Source organism: Delphinus delphis, chromosome 9, assembly GCF_949987515.2.
Source record: "Delphinus delphis chromosome 9, mDelDel1.2, whole genome shotgun sequence".
Classification (NCBI taxonomy): domain Eukaryota; kingdom Metazoa; phylum Chordata; class Mammalia; order Artiodactyla; family Delphinidae; genus Delphinus; species Delphinus delphis.
Genome location: NC_082691.1, coordinates 101,088,190 through 101,107,523, shown reverse-complemented (window position 1 = coordinate 101,107,523; position 19,334 = coordinate 101,088,190). Strand labels below are relative to the sequence as shown.

Genomic DNA, 19,334 nt, shown 5'->3' with positions numbered 1-19,334 from the left:
CTTCTGCGGAGGGAGCGGGAGCCGGGCGCGGCGGCTGCGGGCGGAGGGAGGAAGTGAAGCGTAATTTGAGGAAGATGGATGAGTCCGGAGGGCGACACCCCCAGCCCTCCCGCTCGCCCGCCCCCTCCCTCCTTATGAGAGAGAGAGGGAGCGCGGCGCCGGAGCCACACTGCGCCGAGCCCGCGCCCCGCCGGCACCTCGGCCCGGGAGCCAGGGAGCGAGCCCTGCGTGTCCGCGTGGGGCGCCCGAGCCGCGGGGCGCACGGCGGCGCTCGGAGGGGAGCGCCCTGGGGCGGCCGCAGCTCCGGGCACGATGCAGAGAGCCGGAGGCGGGGGCGCCCCCGGGGGCAGCGGCGGCGGCGGGGGCCCGGGCGCTGCCTTCTCCATCGACTCCCTGATCGGGCCGCAGCCGCCGCGCTCGGGCCACTTGCTCTACACTGGCTACCCCATGTTCATGCCCTACCGGCCCCTCGTGCTGCCGCAGGCGCTGGCCCCCGCGCCGCTGCCCGCCGGCCTCCCGCCCCTCGCCCCGCTAGCCTCCTTTGCCGGCCGCCTGACCAACACCTTCTGCGCGGGGCTGGGCCAGGCCGTGCCCTCGATGGTGGCGCTGACCACCGCGCTGCCCAGCTTCGCGGAGCCGCCCGACGCCTTCTACGGGCCCCCGGAGCTCGCTGCTGCCGCCGCCGCCGCCACTGCCACGAGAAACAACCCCGAGCCGGGCGGCCGACGCCCGGAGGGCGCGCTGGAAGCCGAAGAGCTGCTGCCCGCCCGGGAGAAAGTGGCAGATCCCGCACCGCCCCCGCCTCTGCACTTCTCAGAGACTTTCCCAAGTCTGCCGGGTAAGTGCCGGGCGACCAGGGCGCCGGGCGGGAGGCTCGTTCACCTGGAAGTCCCAGGCAGCCGCCTGCTCGGAGTCTCGGCACCTGCCTGGAGCCCTGGAATCCCAGACCCCCGGATGGCGGGTTCTGCGGAGCCACCTCCAATTCCGCTGCCGACGCGGCTCCCATAGACCCCAGCACCGCCGCCCCGCCGCGTCTCCAGAGTGCCTGCAGCCTCACCGGAGACTTAACATCGCTCCCGCCAGAGCAGTGCCTTTCCTCCCAGCAGTCTAGTCCTCCAGCCTCAGCTCCTGCGTCTCCTTTTCAGAATCCCTTCATTTTTCTCCTCTGCTGGGCATAGAGAAGCTGCCAGTGTGGGATTCCTGGGGACACCAGCAAGACCCCTGGGTGAGGGTACAGTGGAGCAGCTGTCAGTTCATTAAGGGCTTCTGAAGAGACGATTGTACTGACCGCAAACGGGCTCTGTGAGCGCAGGGGCAGAGGGAGGGTCTTAGGGTGGTGCTGACGGTGAGGGTGGCTGCCTTTCTCTCACAGTTGTAGAGGTCACTTTTTATTGGCAGATTTAGAGCTAAGCCTTGAGGAACCAAGTAGGGGTCCTAAGGGAACATTAGCTAGCAGGGGGCCTAGCACTGCTGGACCAAGGTTGACTGGGAGGCCAAGAGAGAGGCTACAGGCTGGGCTGAGTTGGGTGTGGCCCAAAGGCCTGGAGTCCAGAATCCAGCTAAGATTCTGGAACCAGTGAGATTCAGCTAAGAGATATTCAGGAATCCTGGACCCTCCATAGGAGGACTCCCTCTCAATAGAGGCAAGGTGTTTCCGAACTGAACCCTGTTGCGAATCAATCTAAACAGGCTTCCCTATTGATCCTTAACCTCCAGAAGCTGGAAAAGCTTTCCGCCATCCAGGAGCAGAGGCAGGTGTGCTGAGAGCCAAGGCTTACGCAGTTTGGCGGGTGGCCCCCATTTAAGAAGAAACGGGCTGCCTGCAAGTGTGGCGACCCTGAAGAGCTCAAAGCTCGTTAGCGGCAGGAGGAACCTGCCTCTGCTTAACCAGGTTAGCAGGTGGAAGTGACCCAGGAGGCCTGGGGGCTGACTCTAGTGGAGACAGGGAGGAAAGCCAAGAGCCCTTTTGTCCTTTGCCAGCAGAGAGCAATTCCTGAGGATAGGTTCCTGGGCCCTCTTCCAGACCCCAAGGGCTGCTGTAGAGTCCGCCTTCCTCTTCTTTGCCCCTCTAGCCCTGGGCATTTTGGCTTTGGGGATTCAGCTGTTGGGTTTTTTTGTACCTGGTTGGACCAGGAGGAGCCAGTGACTGACGTCTAAGCAGCATCTCCTGAGGAGGACCCAAAGGAAATGACAGAGCAGCAACTGGAAGGTGGGAGGAGATGCCCACAGGATGAAAGGGGCCAGAGTGGAGGGAAGGAGGGGCAGCTGGCAGGAGAATGGGAAGAGGAAAAGATCAGCGGGATGTTTTGAATAGGGTGGTCCTAAGGCAGAAAGGGAAGCGAGGCAGGCGTCAGAGGGATGGCTTTGGAGGCAGTAGGAGAAGCAGACACCCGAGGAAGAGATGAGCTGAGCAGGAGGAGAGAGGAAGACACCCCAGTGGAGGGGAGCTGGGGGGATTATCCCCAGACCATGGGAGAACAAGCAACGTGTCCTACTCTTTCAGGTTCCCCTCAGTTCTTCTTTTGACCCATTCGTATAATGGGGGCTCTTTTCTGAAGCAGATAGAATATTGGCAGTAAAACCAGACATTGAGAGAGAGAGAGAGAGAAAGGAATAAACAGAGGAAAAGAACAGAAGAGAAATACTGAGGAATAGAATAGAGGAAAGGATGAACAAATGAGCTGTATACCCAGATTATCCAAAGAGCATATGAGAAAGGAGAGGGCCACCTATTGGAAGAGGCATGTGCAAGGGATTTCTAGCGTTGGCGACACGAAAAGGGAACAGTATTTCTGGAACAGAAGTGTGTGTGTATGTGAAAGAGTTCTGTCTTGAGAGGATTAGGAAGGAACTAAATACATATACTAGTAGGAAAGAAGGGAAAGTGTCAACACTAGGAGTAATTTTTTTAAAAAGGTGTTTCAATACTGGGAGTGAGAAGAAACTGGAAGTTATATATAGAGAATGCTGAAGGAAAGATCTTCATCACTGGAGGGAATATTGGAAGCAGTAAAGAGATTGTACTTCGTCCTTGGAGTAAAGACAAGGAATTTCTTTGCTAAGAACGATGGGAAGGAGGCCTTACAGAGGAAGAGTTCTGAGAGGTGCTGGCGTGAAGGCAATCATTCATTGGGAAGAGATACACATAAAGGGTTTACAGTGGGGCTTGCGGGGCTGAGCAGTAAGGAGAGGTGTCAGAAGGAACATTCGAAGGGGATGATGAGTGGGAGGGCTTCTCTGTGACCGCAGCTTCTTATCCCTCTCAGTGCAGACTCTCAACCCTTCCTCGCCGCTCCCGTCCACCTTCCCAGTCTTGATTTTTCCCTAACGTAGTCAAGAAAAGACATGGCAATTCCAGAAACGTTAGACATCACATCAGTTTGGGGAGTGATGACACATGCATGCTGAAAGTGGTGGGAAAACAAACACTCCATCTGGGGAATTGTATTAGAGTATTTAGCATGAAGTGAGAGAGTTCTCAGATTGAATAAAGGGGTTGAAACCTCAACATAGTAGAGTTTGGAGAAGGAACGACATTTTTAAAATGACAGGGGAAGGATTGCTGTCCTAGTTTGAATGGGTGACATGAGTCTGAAATTATTAATTTACATTTGTCTAGCGTTTTACAATTACTAGCCCTTTTAATGAAATTATAGTGAAGATAGGCCAATTTGGAGAACGGTGAGCAAAGTTCTTTTTGTTGGGAATTAGAAGGACTATTTCTAAAAATTCTTCTGAGAGTTGAGACAGATAGCACCGTACTAGAACTGATGAAGAAGGAAACAGAACTTTATTATGATTAGATGGCAGGGGTAGAAGCTCTATTAGCAGGCAAAAAGAAATACTGTGTACAGAAATAATGGGGTAGAAAAGGTACTGAGAATGGTATATGGAAAATAATTCTAGGTTTGGCGTGGGGAGCAGTGGGGGTAGCTGGGAGAGGTGTCCTAGGAGGAGTGATAACAGAGAATTTTGAATTAGTAGGGAAGATTTAAGAGTATGAATCAACAGAAGCGCCCAGGGTAGTGCTGTCTAGCAAGTCATTTATGTAATTAAAATAATTTTGCTAGCCACATTCAAATAGTAAAATGAAACAGGTGAGACTAACTTCACAGTATATTTTATTTAACCCAGCGTGTCCAAAATATTATTTCAGCATTAATCAATATAAAAACTTTCATGAGATGTTTTATATCCTGTTTTCATACTAAGTCTGAAACCCAGTGTGTATTTTACACATTCAGCACATCTCAATTCAAACTAGCCCTGTTTCAGGTGGTCCATAGCCGCATGTGGACCATATTCGACGTATGAGATCGAGAGAGTTGTAAGAACAGTCACGTGAAAGTGATGAGGGAAAAGGAGCTTTGAAATGGGTGGATGGTGAAGTCCTTGGTGTATTAGGAATACGGAGAGAAGAGAGCAGTAAGCCCCAAATGACAGGAAAAAAGAGAATTCTGCCTTGAATGGGACAGGGAGAGATGATCTTGTGTGTGAAGGTGTGTGTGAGCTCTGACAGTTATCAAAGCTAACTTAAGGATGTGGTGTGAATACACACCACAGAGAGGACAGGTGAAGAGGATGCTGTGTGCTGGGGAATGATGAAAAGAGCTGGCCATTTGGAGAAATGCAGGAGAAAACTTTAAATTGCAGGTGTCTAGAGCAGTGATTCATTCAGGGAGAAGAGGGTTGGATTGCCTGAAAACAAATAGTTAAGAGCTGAGGGATGGTGGACACTCCATATGTAATTGTTGGACTGACGGTACAAATCCAGTGAGAGGTTGATATGAAAGATAATGCCAGTACTGCGCATGGTGGAGAAAAGAACATTTGTGGTTGAGATGGTATAGAAAAGAGAACACGATGGGACAAAGCTGGGAGATGGCAGTGTAGTGAACATTATTTTTTAAAACTAAACCGAAAAAGATGTGCTAATTTCTGAAGAGAGATTGGCAATGATAATGGAAATCATGCGAGGAGACTAGGGAAACTTCCTGGGAGCATGATATCTGAATGCTGATTGCTGTAAGTCAAGCACCTGGTTATAGCTAGCGAACATTGTAGATGACCATCAATTTCTGAATAGGTGTCCATTATGACTGTCAAGATATATTTACTGATGAGAGAAAAACAGGAAGGGGTAATGTGACATGGGATCAGAGACTTCTGTTGTTCGAAGCAGGAGGGAGCTTTTTCTTGGGAGTGATGGAGAGCATGTTTTCCTAGAGATTTTGAGGAGGAGTAAACAGGGAGAGCGATTGCTCCATTGACACGTATAGAAAGGCAAATATTGCATTAACTTAATGTGATGGAAGGAACGTCTACTTAGAAGTCGTGACACATGGGTCCAGGTCTCAACTTTGTCAATCATTAGCTGTACAACTTTGGCAAGCCACTTAGTTCAATTCAGGGAACGTTTATTGTGTGTCTGTTATGGCCTTAGTATTGTTTAAAACACTACAGGAGATTCAAAGTCTTATAACTTCTCTAGGCTTCAGTTTCCTCACCTGTAACATAAAAGCTTTAGTTCAGATGATTTCTTTTTTTTTTTTTTTTTTTTTTTTTTTTGCTGTACGCGGGCCTCTCACTGTTGTGGCCTCTCCCGTTGCGGAGCACAGGCTCCGGACGCGCAGGCTCAGCGGCCATGGCTCACGGGCCCAGCCGCTCCACGGCATGTGGGATCTTCCTGGACTGGGGCACGAACCCTTGTCCCCTGCATCGGCAGGCGGACTCTCAACCACTGTGCCACCAGGGAAGCCCAGTTCAGATGATTTTTAATGTTCCTTTCACTTTCATAGAATTAAAGCTTATTTCTCTAGACTCAGTGTTTAGTCGGGCTGTTAACACAGACTCCATGGACCTCCTGTGAGGAGATCTGTTAATTATGGGTGGGAAAAAAATTACATCTTTATTTCTACTAACTTCTCACTAAAATTTGGCACCTCCTGTAATTATGAAGGTAGGCCAGAAACCATGGTAGTTTCCCCAGTACCTGAGATTTTTGTCACCAATAGAAATCACAGATATTTTCATAGAAATTTACAATCTTTGGTGACATCTTGTTGTTTAATGATTTAGGAAAGAAACACAAATTATTCTCAAATGCATTTAAAATATTTGATAACTAGATTTTATGTAATTGGCTTCTAATGTAATCCTGTGTGTTTTATGTTATGCACCTAAAAGCATTATTCCAAGAAGGGGTTCACAGGCCTTGTCAGGCTGCCAAAGAGACCCTGGTTGAGAGAGAGAGATCTCAGAAATGACAGCGGAAAACGTTCCTGGAGGTTTGGAATGCGATCCTGAGATGCCTTGTGCCACAGTGAATGTAGCACTTGGGAGGGTTGGAAGACAGAGGGGTCTCTGCTGTGACAAATGCAGCTATGGAGGTACAGATTCTAGATGGTAGGAGCATAATCCTTAGACTCAGAGTGATGGGCATGAATAGTCGGTACTGGGGATAACGGGAGAGAGGCAGTAATTGGAATAATGAGGGGGAAATGTTTTAATTGGAAAGAACGAGGAACATAATCTAAGCAAAGTGCTTTGCATTGACAGTAATGTTACTCTCAATGCAATACAGTGGGAAGCTACAGGCAAGGATTTTGCCTTGGAAATAACGGGGAAAGAGGATCTTTGCAGTGAAACGGATTGGGGATTAGGAAACAGCAATGAGAGAAGCAGTGGGGTAGATGTACAAAAAGAGAGAAGCTTAAATGGGAACGATGAGAAGGAAAGAGTTGGCTGGGGGAGAACTTTTACCTAGAGGGGATGGGAAATGCCCCAGGCCGGGGCCGGACAGAGGAAACCCCTCATCTGAAACAGTGAGAAGGACAGAGCGCTGTATGCCCGTGGTGGTGCCCACGGCTGTGACGGTGATAAAGGAGGCCTGGATCGGGAGTGGTAGAGAAGAGGTTGGGGTTTTTCACTGGCGATACGATCATGCTGGGAGAAAGTTACAGCTTAGAGTAATGTGGAAGAAGTTTTGATGTGCTGATTGGGAGAGTGCTAGGGAAAAGAGATGCTTGCATTTGGAGTGATAGGAGAGTGACCTTCACGAGTTGAATTAAGTGTTAGTAGGAAGAGACAGCACTGTATGGCAGGTAGTCATGAGGCAGCGCCTTCATCCCCTTCCCATCATGGAAGGGAAAGGAATACTCTTCCAGTGATGAAATGAGAAGTCTGTATTAGAAGCAAATGTGGGGGTGGGGGGTGGGGGGGGGGTGGGGGGTAGGGGGGAGGGCTGGGGGCGGGGCATGGAGTGCGGGGTGGGGGGGCTGCCGGGACTAACAGAGACTAGGGTTATGAGGAGAAAGCACTGGGGGTAATGGGAGATGGATTTCTTGACTGTGAATTATGGAGGAAGTGGTATTAAAGTAGAAGTATTGGGTAAGCTGGAACTCTGTATTGGAAGCAATGGGAAGAGAAGTGATGCAGCCGTGTACTAGGAGGGAGGAGGATGACACTATCCCAAGAGGGAAGGGAAGAAGCACCTTGTGCTGGAATAGGTGAAAACTATCCTATAAATTATGCGCAGATACTGGGCGTATGGAACTGATTGGTCTTGGCCAAATCACACCTCTGTGTGTCCCAGCTTCCTCATCAGTAAACTTAGGGGTTTGAATTAGGTGATCTCTAAGGTCGCTCCAGCTCTACAATTCTGTTTTTATCTGTAAGGATACTTTTATTAATGAATTGTTCCCTTAAAAAAAAAAAGCCATCCTGAGCAAAGGGATTGGGAGAAGAGATTCTGTACTTCTCAGCGCTGAGTTATCAGGGTCACTGACGAGGAGGCGCCTGGGATGCCTACATCTTGAGATGAATTCAGGGCTGGGCTTTAGGATGGAAAAGGCCTCATCATCTGGGATCCGGATGGTGTTACCTGAGCTCTGGCCGTTTACAGCCATCATACTGAATGAGAGAAACATTTGATAAAGGCGGGGGTAGATCTTATCTAGGCCAAAGAGAGTGGGGATCAATTGTGACGGAGTTGACGTGGTGAGGAAGGAAGCAGTGCCCAAAAAGAAGACTTGTGCTGTGAAATCAGTTCCTGGTCTTCTGTATTATTTCTCCATCTGGTACAGAAGTTATGATAGGGTGACGGTGGGTTCCGGTCTCTTTTTCATTCAGTGATGACAAAGAGATGTGGTGTCGCCCAGAGGAACGAACGCAGGCTTTGGATGCAGATCTAGGCACCACCCTTTTCGTGATCTACAGCAAAATACTAACCTCTGCAGTCTCCGTTCTCTCACCAGTAAAATAAGGGCAACAGTTCTTACCTCACAGAGTTAAGGATTAAATGAGAAGATATTTGTCCAGCATCCTAAAGTAATAGGTGTGCAAGAAATCCTGTGTTGTCCGTGTACTGGAAACGGATGGGAATTAAGCTTTCCTGGGAGTTAAGTTGGGGAAGACCTCTTCACTAGGAGTTGTGATGGGTGGCACTCTCTGTACTGAAAAGGACAGATTAGAAATAGCGCTGTGTTCCGAGGACTGGTTGTATGGGACTTGCCGGGAGAGAACATTGCGTGAACCTAATACGGGTAGAGTTGGAGTTTTGTCTTTAGCTCTTTCTCCCTCTTTTCAGTTTTCCTGTCTCACATTTTGGTGAGACACTCTGTGTAGACACTCTGTGTAGACATTCTGTGTAGACACTCTGTGGACATGGCTGCCCAAAGCCCTTCTGTGTCCCACTGGGGCCTGTACTTCCCTTCTCTCTGTTAAAACAAACGTAAAACCCCAAACAAGCAAGAAAACACCCCTCCTTTTTTCTTCCTCAGAATTCCTGTTCCCTCATGTACCTGATCTCAGCTCAGCGTTAGGAGCACAGCTATTGGATTAAAGTAATTCACACTGGATGGATTATGGAGATCTTTTCAAGTCCAGATACATTTCAGACTCGTGAAGTTTTCGGCGGCATTATCATGACTAATTTGAGGGATGACCTGGGTTTCTTTTTGGAAAAATTATTTCCGATGGGATTGGTATGGGAGCGAGGTGGGGAGGCTTACCCTCCCTGGAGTCACGCGAGTACTGTCCCTTCTAGTTAGAGCAGCGTCCGCAGTCAGAACTCTTCGGGTTGCTTGTGACAGTAGCTCAGCTCTAAATTAAGCTAAAATGGGCATTTATTGATTCACGTGGATCCAAAAATGCAAACAGTGTTGTTAGGTCTTTTTTTCTTGCTCTCAGTCTGGCTCCTGTCTCTTGTCTTTGCCTCATTTTCTCCTGATGAGAGGAAGGGGAGGACACAAGCATAAGCAGCGCTAAATTCTTATAATCCCAGATCAGGACCCCAGTGAATTCTAGCACGTGTAGAATCCTAGGACAGCTGACTCACTAGCTCGAGTCCAGTCCCCAGAGAGACCGGATGTGCGGATTGGTCAGCTCCAGGTCACCGTCCTTGTGGTCGTGAAGGTGGAGAAATGCAATTGACAGCCCCCCTCTACTGGGCAGTTGATGGGGAGCAGTGGCCAAAGGAAGGGGATGCCATCAGTGAACAGGCGGGTAAGTGGTGCTGGGCAGGCAAAAACAAACCCTGAACAGATGTCTATCAACCAGAAACAAAGAAAAGAATGTGCCTTTAACTCCCTTTCAGTATTAGGGAGGAAAGCCTTCTCCCTGGCTCGATAAGCAGTGCCAGGAGTGCTGGATACTGGGAGTGAGGCTCTGAGAGGGTTCTGTAATGCGGAGGGCAGGCAGAGATGCCGGTGGGAGGAAGATGTCTGTTCCTCGGTGAGGCTGACTCCTGGACAAGGCAGAGCTGTCCTTGAGGGGTGAGGGGCGCTTGTACAGCAGAAGCTAGAGAAGATTGGTATTAAAACTGTTTCCATAAATGGGCAGTATTATTCTTTAAATGAGAAAATACATTTCTAAATAAAAGAAATGGTGATGGGCTTCCCTGGTGGCGCAGTGGTTGAGAGTCCGCCTGCCGATGCAGGGGACACGGGTTCGTGCCCTGGTCCGGGAAGATCCCACATGCCGCGGAGCGGCTGGGCCCGTGAGCCATGGCCGCTGAGCCTGCGCGTCCGGAGCCTGTGCTCCCCAACGGGAGAGGCCGCAGCAGTGAGAGGCCCGCGTACCGCAAAAAAAAAAAAAAAAAAGGTGACTGGTAAGATTACATCATACAAACAAATAATGACAGAAGAAACAGCAGAAAGATTTGAAGGGAATTTTGTCTTGGGAATGATGGGAAAAATAGCCTGTGAAAGGACAAAGGTGGAGTTTGGTGAGTGAGGCCTCTTCTGTGGTGATTTTAAGAATCTTCTCCGCGAAAGGTAAGGGAAGATGTTGATGATTAGGCTGGAGCTCTGGGTGATAAGTGAAAGGGATGCGGTCTAAACTAAAACCGGGTTTGAGAGGAAGCCCACTTGTCTGATGAGGCATCTGGGGAGGGCTTCTACTGCAGGTGGAGGGAAGAGAAGATATTGTACTGGAAAGGATGGGAAGAGCACTGATTGGAGGTTTAGGAGACCAGGATTCCAGACCTGGCTCTGTGCCTAGCTGTGTGCCTGGGAGAAATCATTTCATCTTTGTTCTTTTAATTTTAAAAAATTTTTGGCTGCATCAGGCCTTCGTTGCTGCACGCGGGCTTTCTCTAGTTGAGGCGAGTGGGGGCTACTCTTCGTTGCGGTCCATGGGCGGCTCATTGCAGTGGCTTCTCTTGTTGTGGAGCATGGACTCTAGGTGCGCAGGCTTCAGTAGTTGTGGCTCGCAGGCTCTAGAGCGCAGGCTCAGTAGTTGTGGTGCACAGGCTTAGTTGCTCCAGAGCATGTGGGATCTTCCCAGACTGCGGCTCGAACCCGTGTCCCCTGCATTGGCAGGCAGATTCTTTTTTTATTATTATTTATTTTATTTATTTATTTATTTTTAACTGCATTGGGTCTTCATTGCTATGCACGGGCTTTCTCTAGTTGCGGCGGGTGGGGGCTACTCTTCATTGCAGTGCACGGGCTTCTCATTGTGGTGGCATCTCTTGTTGCAGAGCACGGGCTCTAGGCACACGGGCTTCAGTAGCTGTGGCATGTGGGCTCAGTAGTTGTGGCACGCGGGCTCTAGAACGCAGGCTCAGTAGTTGTGGCACATGGGCTTAGTTGCTCCGCGGCATGTGGGATCTTCCCGGATCAGGGCTCGAACCCATCTCTCCTGCATTGGCAGGCGGATTCTTAACCACTGTGCCACCAGAGAAGCCCCATTTCATCTTTTTGAAACTCAGTTTTTTCACCTGAAAATAAGGTTACTAACCTCCCATTACTACTACTAATAGGTCAGCTGTACTTCAGTGAGTTGCTCAAAGATGAAGGAATAATTGTGAGAGTGCTTGGGAAAGTTAAAGGTCATACAAGGGTGCTCTTGGCAATGATGATGTTAATATGCCATGAAAGGAGCTCTGAGCTTGGGGCGGTGGGGAAGTCGCCATGAACTTGTCATGAAGGTGGGAGTGATGTAGAGGAAGTTCTCCTGTCCATTTGGAGTAAAGAATGCTGAAGAGTCATGGGGAAATGGGAGAGAGAGAAAGTGAATTTTCCTTCTTGTACCTAAAATTATAGGAAGAAGTAGTAGCATAATGTGGGCATGAAATTAATGAGGATGAATGAAAAGCACATTGAAAGTGGGCTAGTTGCCATCAAGGACGGGAGAAAGGACCGTCTCCAAAGGAAACAAAGAAATAATTACGCACTGGGCGTGTTGACGCAATGAGGGTGGTGGCAGACATGCCTCTTTTTTGAGGGGTGACCTGGGTTTTTTCCCACTTTTTTACCCCACCCAAATTGGTTCTGTATTCAGGAAGTTGGGTAGTTGTCCGGAGAGTGGTTTGGGGTGTGTGAGGGTAGTGGCTCTTTAAATGGAAGGAAGAGAAGTCAGAACTGAGTGTAATGGGGGAGAGGCTTCTCCTCAGTGCGTAATAAAGACTGTGTTTTATGTCAGCTGGACCACAGCAGGCTGCGTGAGGGCCGAATGGCACAGGGGCTCTGTCTAAAGTGGTTCTCCAGTCCTGGGGGTGGTTTCCGCTCCACTACCCAGGCCCAGCATCCTTGGTGACCTCAGCCGCAGACGCCCTCTCTAGATGGTAGGAGTCTGGTGCTACTTGTTCTTTCTACTGGAGAATACCTACCACGGATTGTTTTGCCCTTGATTTCTTCCCCAGCCTGACCTGACTCGTTACCAAGTTAGGGCTTCTTTTCCTCTCGGAAGGAAAGCCCCTTGCAAGGGTGCCCCTGGAGGCTGAGTGCTTCTCTCTGGGGTGGAATGACACCCCTGGAGTGGACTCTATAAGTAATCATGGTTCAAACCCTGCGATTTCTGCTTCTTAGGATAATAGCATCTACCAGGAGAACTCTGCATGTTTCCTAATAACCAGTCTGCTTCAGTGTCATTTCCCCTAGACAGAAGCCAAAGTCTTCACAGACTGTAGACTTACCCACAGGGAACAAGCTGAAAACAATGTACTCTTTTTTTTTTTTCTTTTCTTTTATCTTGGGGTATAGTTGATTTACAATGTTGTGTTAGTTTCAGGTGTACAGCAAAGTGATTCAGTTATACGTATACATATATCTATTCTTTTTCAGATTCTTTTCTCATACAGGTTATTACAGAGTACTGAGTAAAGTTCCCTGTGCTATACAGTAGGTCCTTATTGATTATCTATTTTATATATAAAACAATGTACTGTTATATTACCAATAATGTTATTTTCATACCCAAAGGACAGAACCTGTCCGTTTGGCCTACCTACCTACCTAGCACAGTAAAATTGTTTCCAGTTAAACATTTTTCCTTTTGCTAGAATTTTTCTCATCAGAATCATTATTTCCCATTGAAAATTTTCTACGTCTTGTTTTGTTGATCAAGTTTTTTTCTTCACGTCAATCAACTATAGCATCTGCAGTTAGAAATGTACTTTTATGGACATTATATCTACCAGGTCCAATTATTCTAAATCAAAGGTTACAAATAGAAATTTTATCAACAAGATGCGCTTCTGTCAAGTTTTAGCCAAAACCATTTTTCTAGGCGCCATCTTTGTTTTGAGTATATTTACTATTAGTATTCATTATGAATTGGATAAAAGAAAAGAGTTTGCATTTATTTTTTAGCTCATTCATGAGAAAACAGTAAAGCTGTTTCAGGATCGCTGTATTGTAAAGGGTCGACCTGCCCTGCTGCTCGTCGGAGCCCTCACAGTAGCTTCCGTCACTTTGGGCCTTGCATTCTAAAGTGCTCCATCTGTCGGTGGAGCAGAGAACAAACAGCAGGGCTGCAGACGCATCACTGTTCAGGGTGGAAAAATGTAGGGCGTGTTGGGGTTTTTCCGAAAGCTTTTTACTCTCTTCCCCCCGTGCCCCGGTGTTTTTCTGTTTTCTCCCTAAACTTTTCAGCCCTTTCAGGTTCTCTGACTCATCATCTACTTCTTCTGCCGCTGTGTCTGCCCCCCTCGTGCCCCAGTCCTCCTCCTGCTGTGCCTTTCCTTCTCCCTCCCGCTCAGCCTCACTGACGGCCCCGGACCCTCTCCTCTGAGAGCGGAGCTGTGTTTTCCCCGTCGGTTGCTTTCTTCTGTTTCCCCGCCCCCACCTCCTTAGAAGAGTTGCTTATCAGAGCCCTCAATGTCATGATTCTAAAGGCTCAGCGGGGCACTCTGCCCCTGCCACTCAGGACCCCACCGGGATCAGGTAACTGAGAGAGGTTGTGGACCTGTGCTTCTTATATGGCTTTAAAAGCGGCACTGGGGGTGGCGCACTCGTGTGGGCTTGATTTTATGGAATCTGTCTGAGGACAGAGGGATGGATGGTTTGATCTCAGGAGGGCCCTGCCAGATGAGGAACCTGGGAACCTCATCTCGGTCATCATCAGTTTAGATTTATTGGACGCCCCCTGGGTGCTTGGAGCTGTGCTAAATGATTTCATCCTTCAAGCCCTGAAATCCAGTTTCTGCCTTTTTAGCAGCTGTTTAAAGTATTGCAACACTGGGCTGAGTTGTAACAAGCTTTTGTTACTTTTTCTGTTACTGTTTACTGAAAACCGTGTTTTAAAAATCAGAACTTAAAAGTTAGAGGATTTAGTAAAGATGTTGGGGGTTGTTCTTGATTTCCTTTAGCATAAGATCCTATAGATTCCTACCACATATGGGTTCCTCTACAGCGAATGTGAGATCAGAGGGCACACTGAAAAGTGGGTAGAATAATATTCATGGAGAGAATGTCTTATGCCCAGAGCTGGGGTGAGGGAGCAGGGCTGTAGGGAATATTATAGGAGAGGCTTGAGAAAGGAGGGACAGAAATGGAGAGGGAGAAAGTGCTTGGCAATAGTTTCTTTCATTCAGTCAACAAATATTTATGCAGTGCCTACTCTGTGCGGGTAACTTTCTAGATGCTGGGGATACAGCCATAAATATAAATAAAATAAAAAATGGTTACCTTCATGGAGCTTATGTTCTAATAGGAAGAGACAGCCAATAAAATAAGTTAATAAAGTTAGTGACACATACTACAGCAACAAGTAAAGCAGAGAAAGGAGGTCGGGAGTATTGGGAGTTTTAATTTTAAAAAGGATGATCAGAGAAGGTCTCATTGATAAAGACCTGAAGGACATAGGGAATGAGTCAGTGCAAAAATCTAGGTTTTAGATTTAGAAGAATATAGTGTTTCAAACAGAAGAATAATTGGGGCAGGGGTGGGGGGAGGGGCAGAAGCAGGAGAAAATGTTGATGAACCGGGTAAGAGACGAGGGTGACTCGGGCTAGTTGGACATAGAGGAGGCGGTGAGAAGTCGGGTCGGGCATGGGCGGTGCGAGAGAGTGAAGGTCTGGTTTGAACAACACGGAACACGGAGTTACCATTAACCGAGATGGGAAAGACGGGGGCTCAGATGGGGAAGGACTGGCTCAGGAGTTCAGTTTGGGATACGTTACGCTTGAGTCCTGGGGAAGAGGAAAATGGTGTGGGAAAGAGCCCTTAATGACATGAAAGGGGAACCCAAGGATCTGCATCTTGCAGAAATTAAACAGATTTTGGCTAGATAAGGAAGAAAGCCCGGGGTGGTGGGAGGCGAGCATCATGAGGGGTACGTCACCTGTGGACAGTGGCAGTGGATGTATCTCTTGACAGCTCGCAGAGCTGGGTGCCAGTGGAGCCTGGGTGGGCTGTTAGCGAACGAAGCCCACCTGCCGGTGGCAGCAGCGAGCAGGGACAGCGTGGGAAGTCTGGGTGAGGCTAAACCAGGGTGCGCCACGTGGGTTTTGCAAAGGTCAGATAAAGCATGAAGCCCTCCAAGAAGAGGCAGGGGCTCAAGCATAAAGATACCCCTGGGGTGTGAGATGAGAACACTGACTGAGATGGAGGTGGGTGATCTGGGCAGGGCCTGAACACTGGCCTCTAAGGAAAATAACACAAACGTGGCTCCTGAGGAAAAGGAACAGGTGTGGCTTGCATCCGTGAGGGGAAAGGACAGCTCTGGGGTCCGGGAAGGGAACTGAAGGTGACTGGGCTGGTCCTGGAGGCCCTGAGCAGTTTTTGCAGGGGGGCAGGCGGATGGCAGGGTTTAGAGAGGAGCTCCAGCCAAGCTCTGAGCATTGGGATGCTGTCCAGCCGCGCACACACGTGCACAGCCCCGTTCTCTTATAAAGCATTTCACTGTTGCCCCAAGTCACTTAGCTCTGGGTTATAGTCTCAACCTCAGAGTGTGCTTAGGAGTGTACACGTGACATGTGGTGGTGTGGGTAGATGTACCGCCACGTCTGCAAAGTCCTCCCCCCTTTACACAGCGAAGTCCACTGGTAAGGAGCGGACTGTTCAGTTTACGGATCACCTGTTTTGTTCTCTTTTCTACTGGTTGGTTTTCTTTTGACTTTTTGTTGCTCCACTGTTTATTGGTCCTTTGGGCAGAAAACAAGGGAGTTTGTAAAACTCAAACACTGAAAACCTTCGTAATGCATTATTTGCAGTCCTGACAAAAGTGTCAATAGATAAGATGAAAACCAGTGGCCGAATTAAATTTCGGAATTATGTATGGATGAAAATGTTTATATGCCTGGGATCACAAATGCTCGGCAGTCTGCTGGGTCAAGATTTCTTCCTCCGTCTTCCTCTCTGTACCCCCCTTGCTGAACTTCTGTTTCTCCGTCTTCCTCTCTGTACCCCCCTTGCTGAACTTCTGTTTCTCCGTCTTCCTCTCTGTACCCCCCTTGCTGAACTTCTGTTTCTCCCTCCTCCTTCCATACTCCCTCCAGGTCCCTCGCTGACACCAAGCTCAGGGTCCTCAGGATTCTGAACTTGGGCAGAAAGCAGCTGTTCGTGCTTCTCAGCAACCTTGGCTGGGAAAGAGGGAGGGTGGAAAAGAGATGATGTCTTTTTAAAGTTAAGGAGAAGGACTGAAAGGGTCCTGGAGGGCTAAGTAATTGGAGGAGAAATCCGGCCACTGATAAGGTGGCGTGCGGCGGGGCGGGCTCCCTGCTTGGGCTGGATGGTCTGGTAAAGGAGAATTGGGGAGGTGGGTACAGAAACCTCCTGACTCGCAGGTGCGTGGGCAACACTTCTTGGACCCCGATTGCGGCAGGGGGAGGGACTCAGATGACCCTGAAGTTTCCATCTGGAAATGAGATTCTGAGATTCCAGGACTTCACTGGCGGTCCGGTGGTTAAGACTCTGCACTTCCAATGCAGGGGGCACGGGTTCGATTCCTGGTCGGGGAACTAAGATCCCACATGGCATGCGGCGCCGCGGCCAAAAGGTTAAAAAAAAAAAAAAAAGATTCCAGATTTAGGGAAGAGGGAAGGGAGGGAGGCGCGGAACAGAGGTGAGCACGTATCCCTTCCCACTAGGCCAGCGAGGAGTCCTAGGAGAATAGCAAAGGCTGCAGCTGTGGTCTCCCCCTCTCTCCTGCAAAAGTGAACTCCCCAACGTTGCTCACTCCTGCCTCTAGCCACTGAAAGGACCCCAAGCCAGGTTCTGCACTGCTTCCCTCTGGCCTGCGGCTGCGCCGTCGGGGTCTGGAGGGGGCGTCAGTGAGTGGCAAGCCCTCGGTGTGGGTCTGGAGAGGGCCGGAAGGGAGCGGGTAGGGGAAGCGAGGCCGCAGGGGTGGGGGGTGGCGGTGTCACAGTCCTGGGGACGGTGCTTTTCTGATCCATGCCCGTTGCCGCCCCCACTTTGCGGAGTGAAGTCTGTGCTGGTTAATACCTTTCTTCCCATCTCTTTGTCTTCCCGAACCTCTTCCCACCCCCCACCCCGGATGTCTCCCCTCCCGCCCCGTCTCATCCCCTCCACGTGTGTGTCTCCTCCCGCTGTCGTGCGGTCCACGCCTGGCCACGGTTCCACGTGCCGCCTCCAACCTGTCCGCCTTCTCCTCGCCGCCTCTCCCCCACCCGCTGGCTCTCACTCCCCCCAGCCGAGGGGAAGGTGTACAGCTCGGATGAGGAGAAGCCGGAGGCGCCGGCGGGAGACCCAGCAGGCAGCGAGCAGGACGAAGGGGGCTCGGGCGGTGACAGCGAGGACGACGGTTTCCTGGACAGCTCTGCAGGGGGCCCCGGGGCCCTCCTGGGACCCAAAGCGAAGCTAACGGGAAGCCTGGGGACTGGAGCTGAGGAGGGGGCGCCGGCGGCGGCGGCGGGAGTCACGGCTCCTGGGGGCAAAAGCCGGCGGCGCCGCACAGCCTTTACCAGCGAGCAGCTTTTGGAGCTGGAGAAGGAGTTTCATTGCAAGAAATACCTGAGCTTGACCGAGCGCTCCCAGATCGCCCACGCCCTCAAGCTCAGTGAGGTGCAGGTCAAGATCTGGTTTCAGAATCGGCGGGCCAAGTGGAAGCGCATCAAAGCTGGCAATGGGGGCAGCCGTTCTGGGGAGCCTGTAAGAAACCCCAAGATTGTCGTGCCCATACCCGTGCACGTCAGCAGGTTCGCGGCGCGGAGCCAGCACCAGCAGATGGAGCAGGGCGCCCGGCCCTGAGGGGCTCCCGGGGACGTCCTGAGTCTGCTCGGAGACTGGGCCAGGGTCCTGGGGACCAGAGGGGCTCCCGCTGTGATTCTGCCCTCAGACGGCGCTCAGTCGGCAATTCACGTAGCTCTAGGGGGGCTCTCCTGGCACTTGGCCCTGAGCCACTCCAGAGACCCCCAGGACTGGGGCTTCAGGGCTAAAGGGGCTTTAGGTTCTTCCTGTCGAGGAGCTGCTGGGACTGAGTTGGACCCCTAGGGCTCGGCAGGTTCCTGGCTGACGCCCTGGAATCGCTTCTGACGGGGGTGGGAGGAAGCCGGGGTGAGGCCTAGCCAAGCTGATGGCGGCTCCTTATTTATTTTGTGTGGAGTTTGTATATATGGAGCTGTCTGCCTCTGTCTGTCTGCACCCCTGAGAGGGGCTGGGGAGCTTGTGTGTTTCCTCCATCCTCAGCCAGTTTGGTTCCGTCTCACTGTCCCAGGGTGGGTACCGCCTCGCCTGTCTATAGTACAGGACGCGCAAAGAAGTGAAGTGGAACTGTCACTAGCCCGTTAGAAACCCTTCAGCACCCACCCGTCTTTCCTGTAATCTACCTCCACTAACGTCCTCTCCCGCCGCAGGTGCTGCCCACCGTCCCCGCCTCCAGCTCTCACGCTCCTGACGCGGCACCGCTTTTCTCTTTCCCATTAAACAGGCAAGCTTCTGCATCTCTGTTTTCTGCTCTTTGCAAGAGTTTGCAGACTTCAGGTAGAGGGTTCACTCCCTTTTGTGTTCTGAGGGGAAATGAAGTACTTGACCCTAGCTTAGATGGGGCGTGTCTGGCCGTGTCTAAGTAGGTGGAGGTTATCAGTCGTGTGAGGGACTGGGGCCGGCCGGGGGCTCACCCCCATCACCTGGGAGCCCATTAATAGATCCTCTCCCGTGTAGAGGACATGGCAGCTCAGTCCACCTCTGCTGCTCTTTGATATTCCAGACATCAGGGCCTGGAGTAAAAAGACTCATTTCTAGTGCTCTAACAGCATTAATTGTGGTCTCCCCCCACCCCCGGCCCCACCGTCCATTGCACCGTTTACGAAGCTTGGGATCCCAAGTCCTCTTCTGCTATAAAATGAGTTTGGTTGAGAGGGCCCACTGCGACCTGGACGAGGCAGGAATGTCTGGCGGCTCTGGAAGGGTGTGTGCTGTGGAGGAGGCTTGGGGGTTGGAATTCTGTGAGCAGATTAAGGAACAGCGTTAATGGTGGACGAAGTAAACATACAGACATGAGGCTTCAGGGGCACTTGCAAGAAACAGAGTAGACCGAGAGGGAGACAAGGCAAGCTGAAGCTGTTTGCCATTCCCCCACCTTCACAGACGGGCTACCATCCTGGACCAGCTGTGGAGCCAGGCCGCACAGGCATCGGGGGGACAGAGTTA

The 19,334-nt window shown here is 50.5% G+C and overlaps 1 protein-coding gene across 1 annotated transcript; it reads left to right on the top strand.

Moving 5' to 3' along the window:
* Positions 1-297: 297 nt before the first annotated feature.
* On the top strand, positions 298-18,617 carry GBX1 (gastrulation brain homeobox 1). Its single transcript, XM_060020073.1, has 2 exons — positions 298-838; positions 17,377-18,617. The coding sequence occupies exons 1-2, from the start codon at positions 313-315 to the stop codon at positions 17,931-17,933; spliced, it is 1,083 nt and encodes a 360-aa protein (XP_059876056.1). The 5' UTR covers positions 298-312; the 3' UTR covers positions 17,934-18,617.
* The last annotated feature ends 717 nt before the right edge of the window (positions 18,618-19,334 follow it).

Excerpts from the sequence above, each read along its gene's own strand:
- GBX1 (XM_060020073.1), top strand. The coding sequence starts at position 313 with ATGCAGAGAGCCGGAGGCGGGGGCGCCCCCGGGGGCAGCGGCGGCGGC. Across the intron at positions 839-17,376 it reads GACTTTCCCAAGTCTGCCGG|CCGAGGGGAAGGTGTACAGC; the intron begins GTAAGTGCCGGG and ends CACTCCCCCCAG.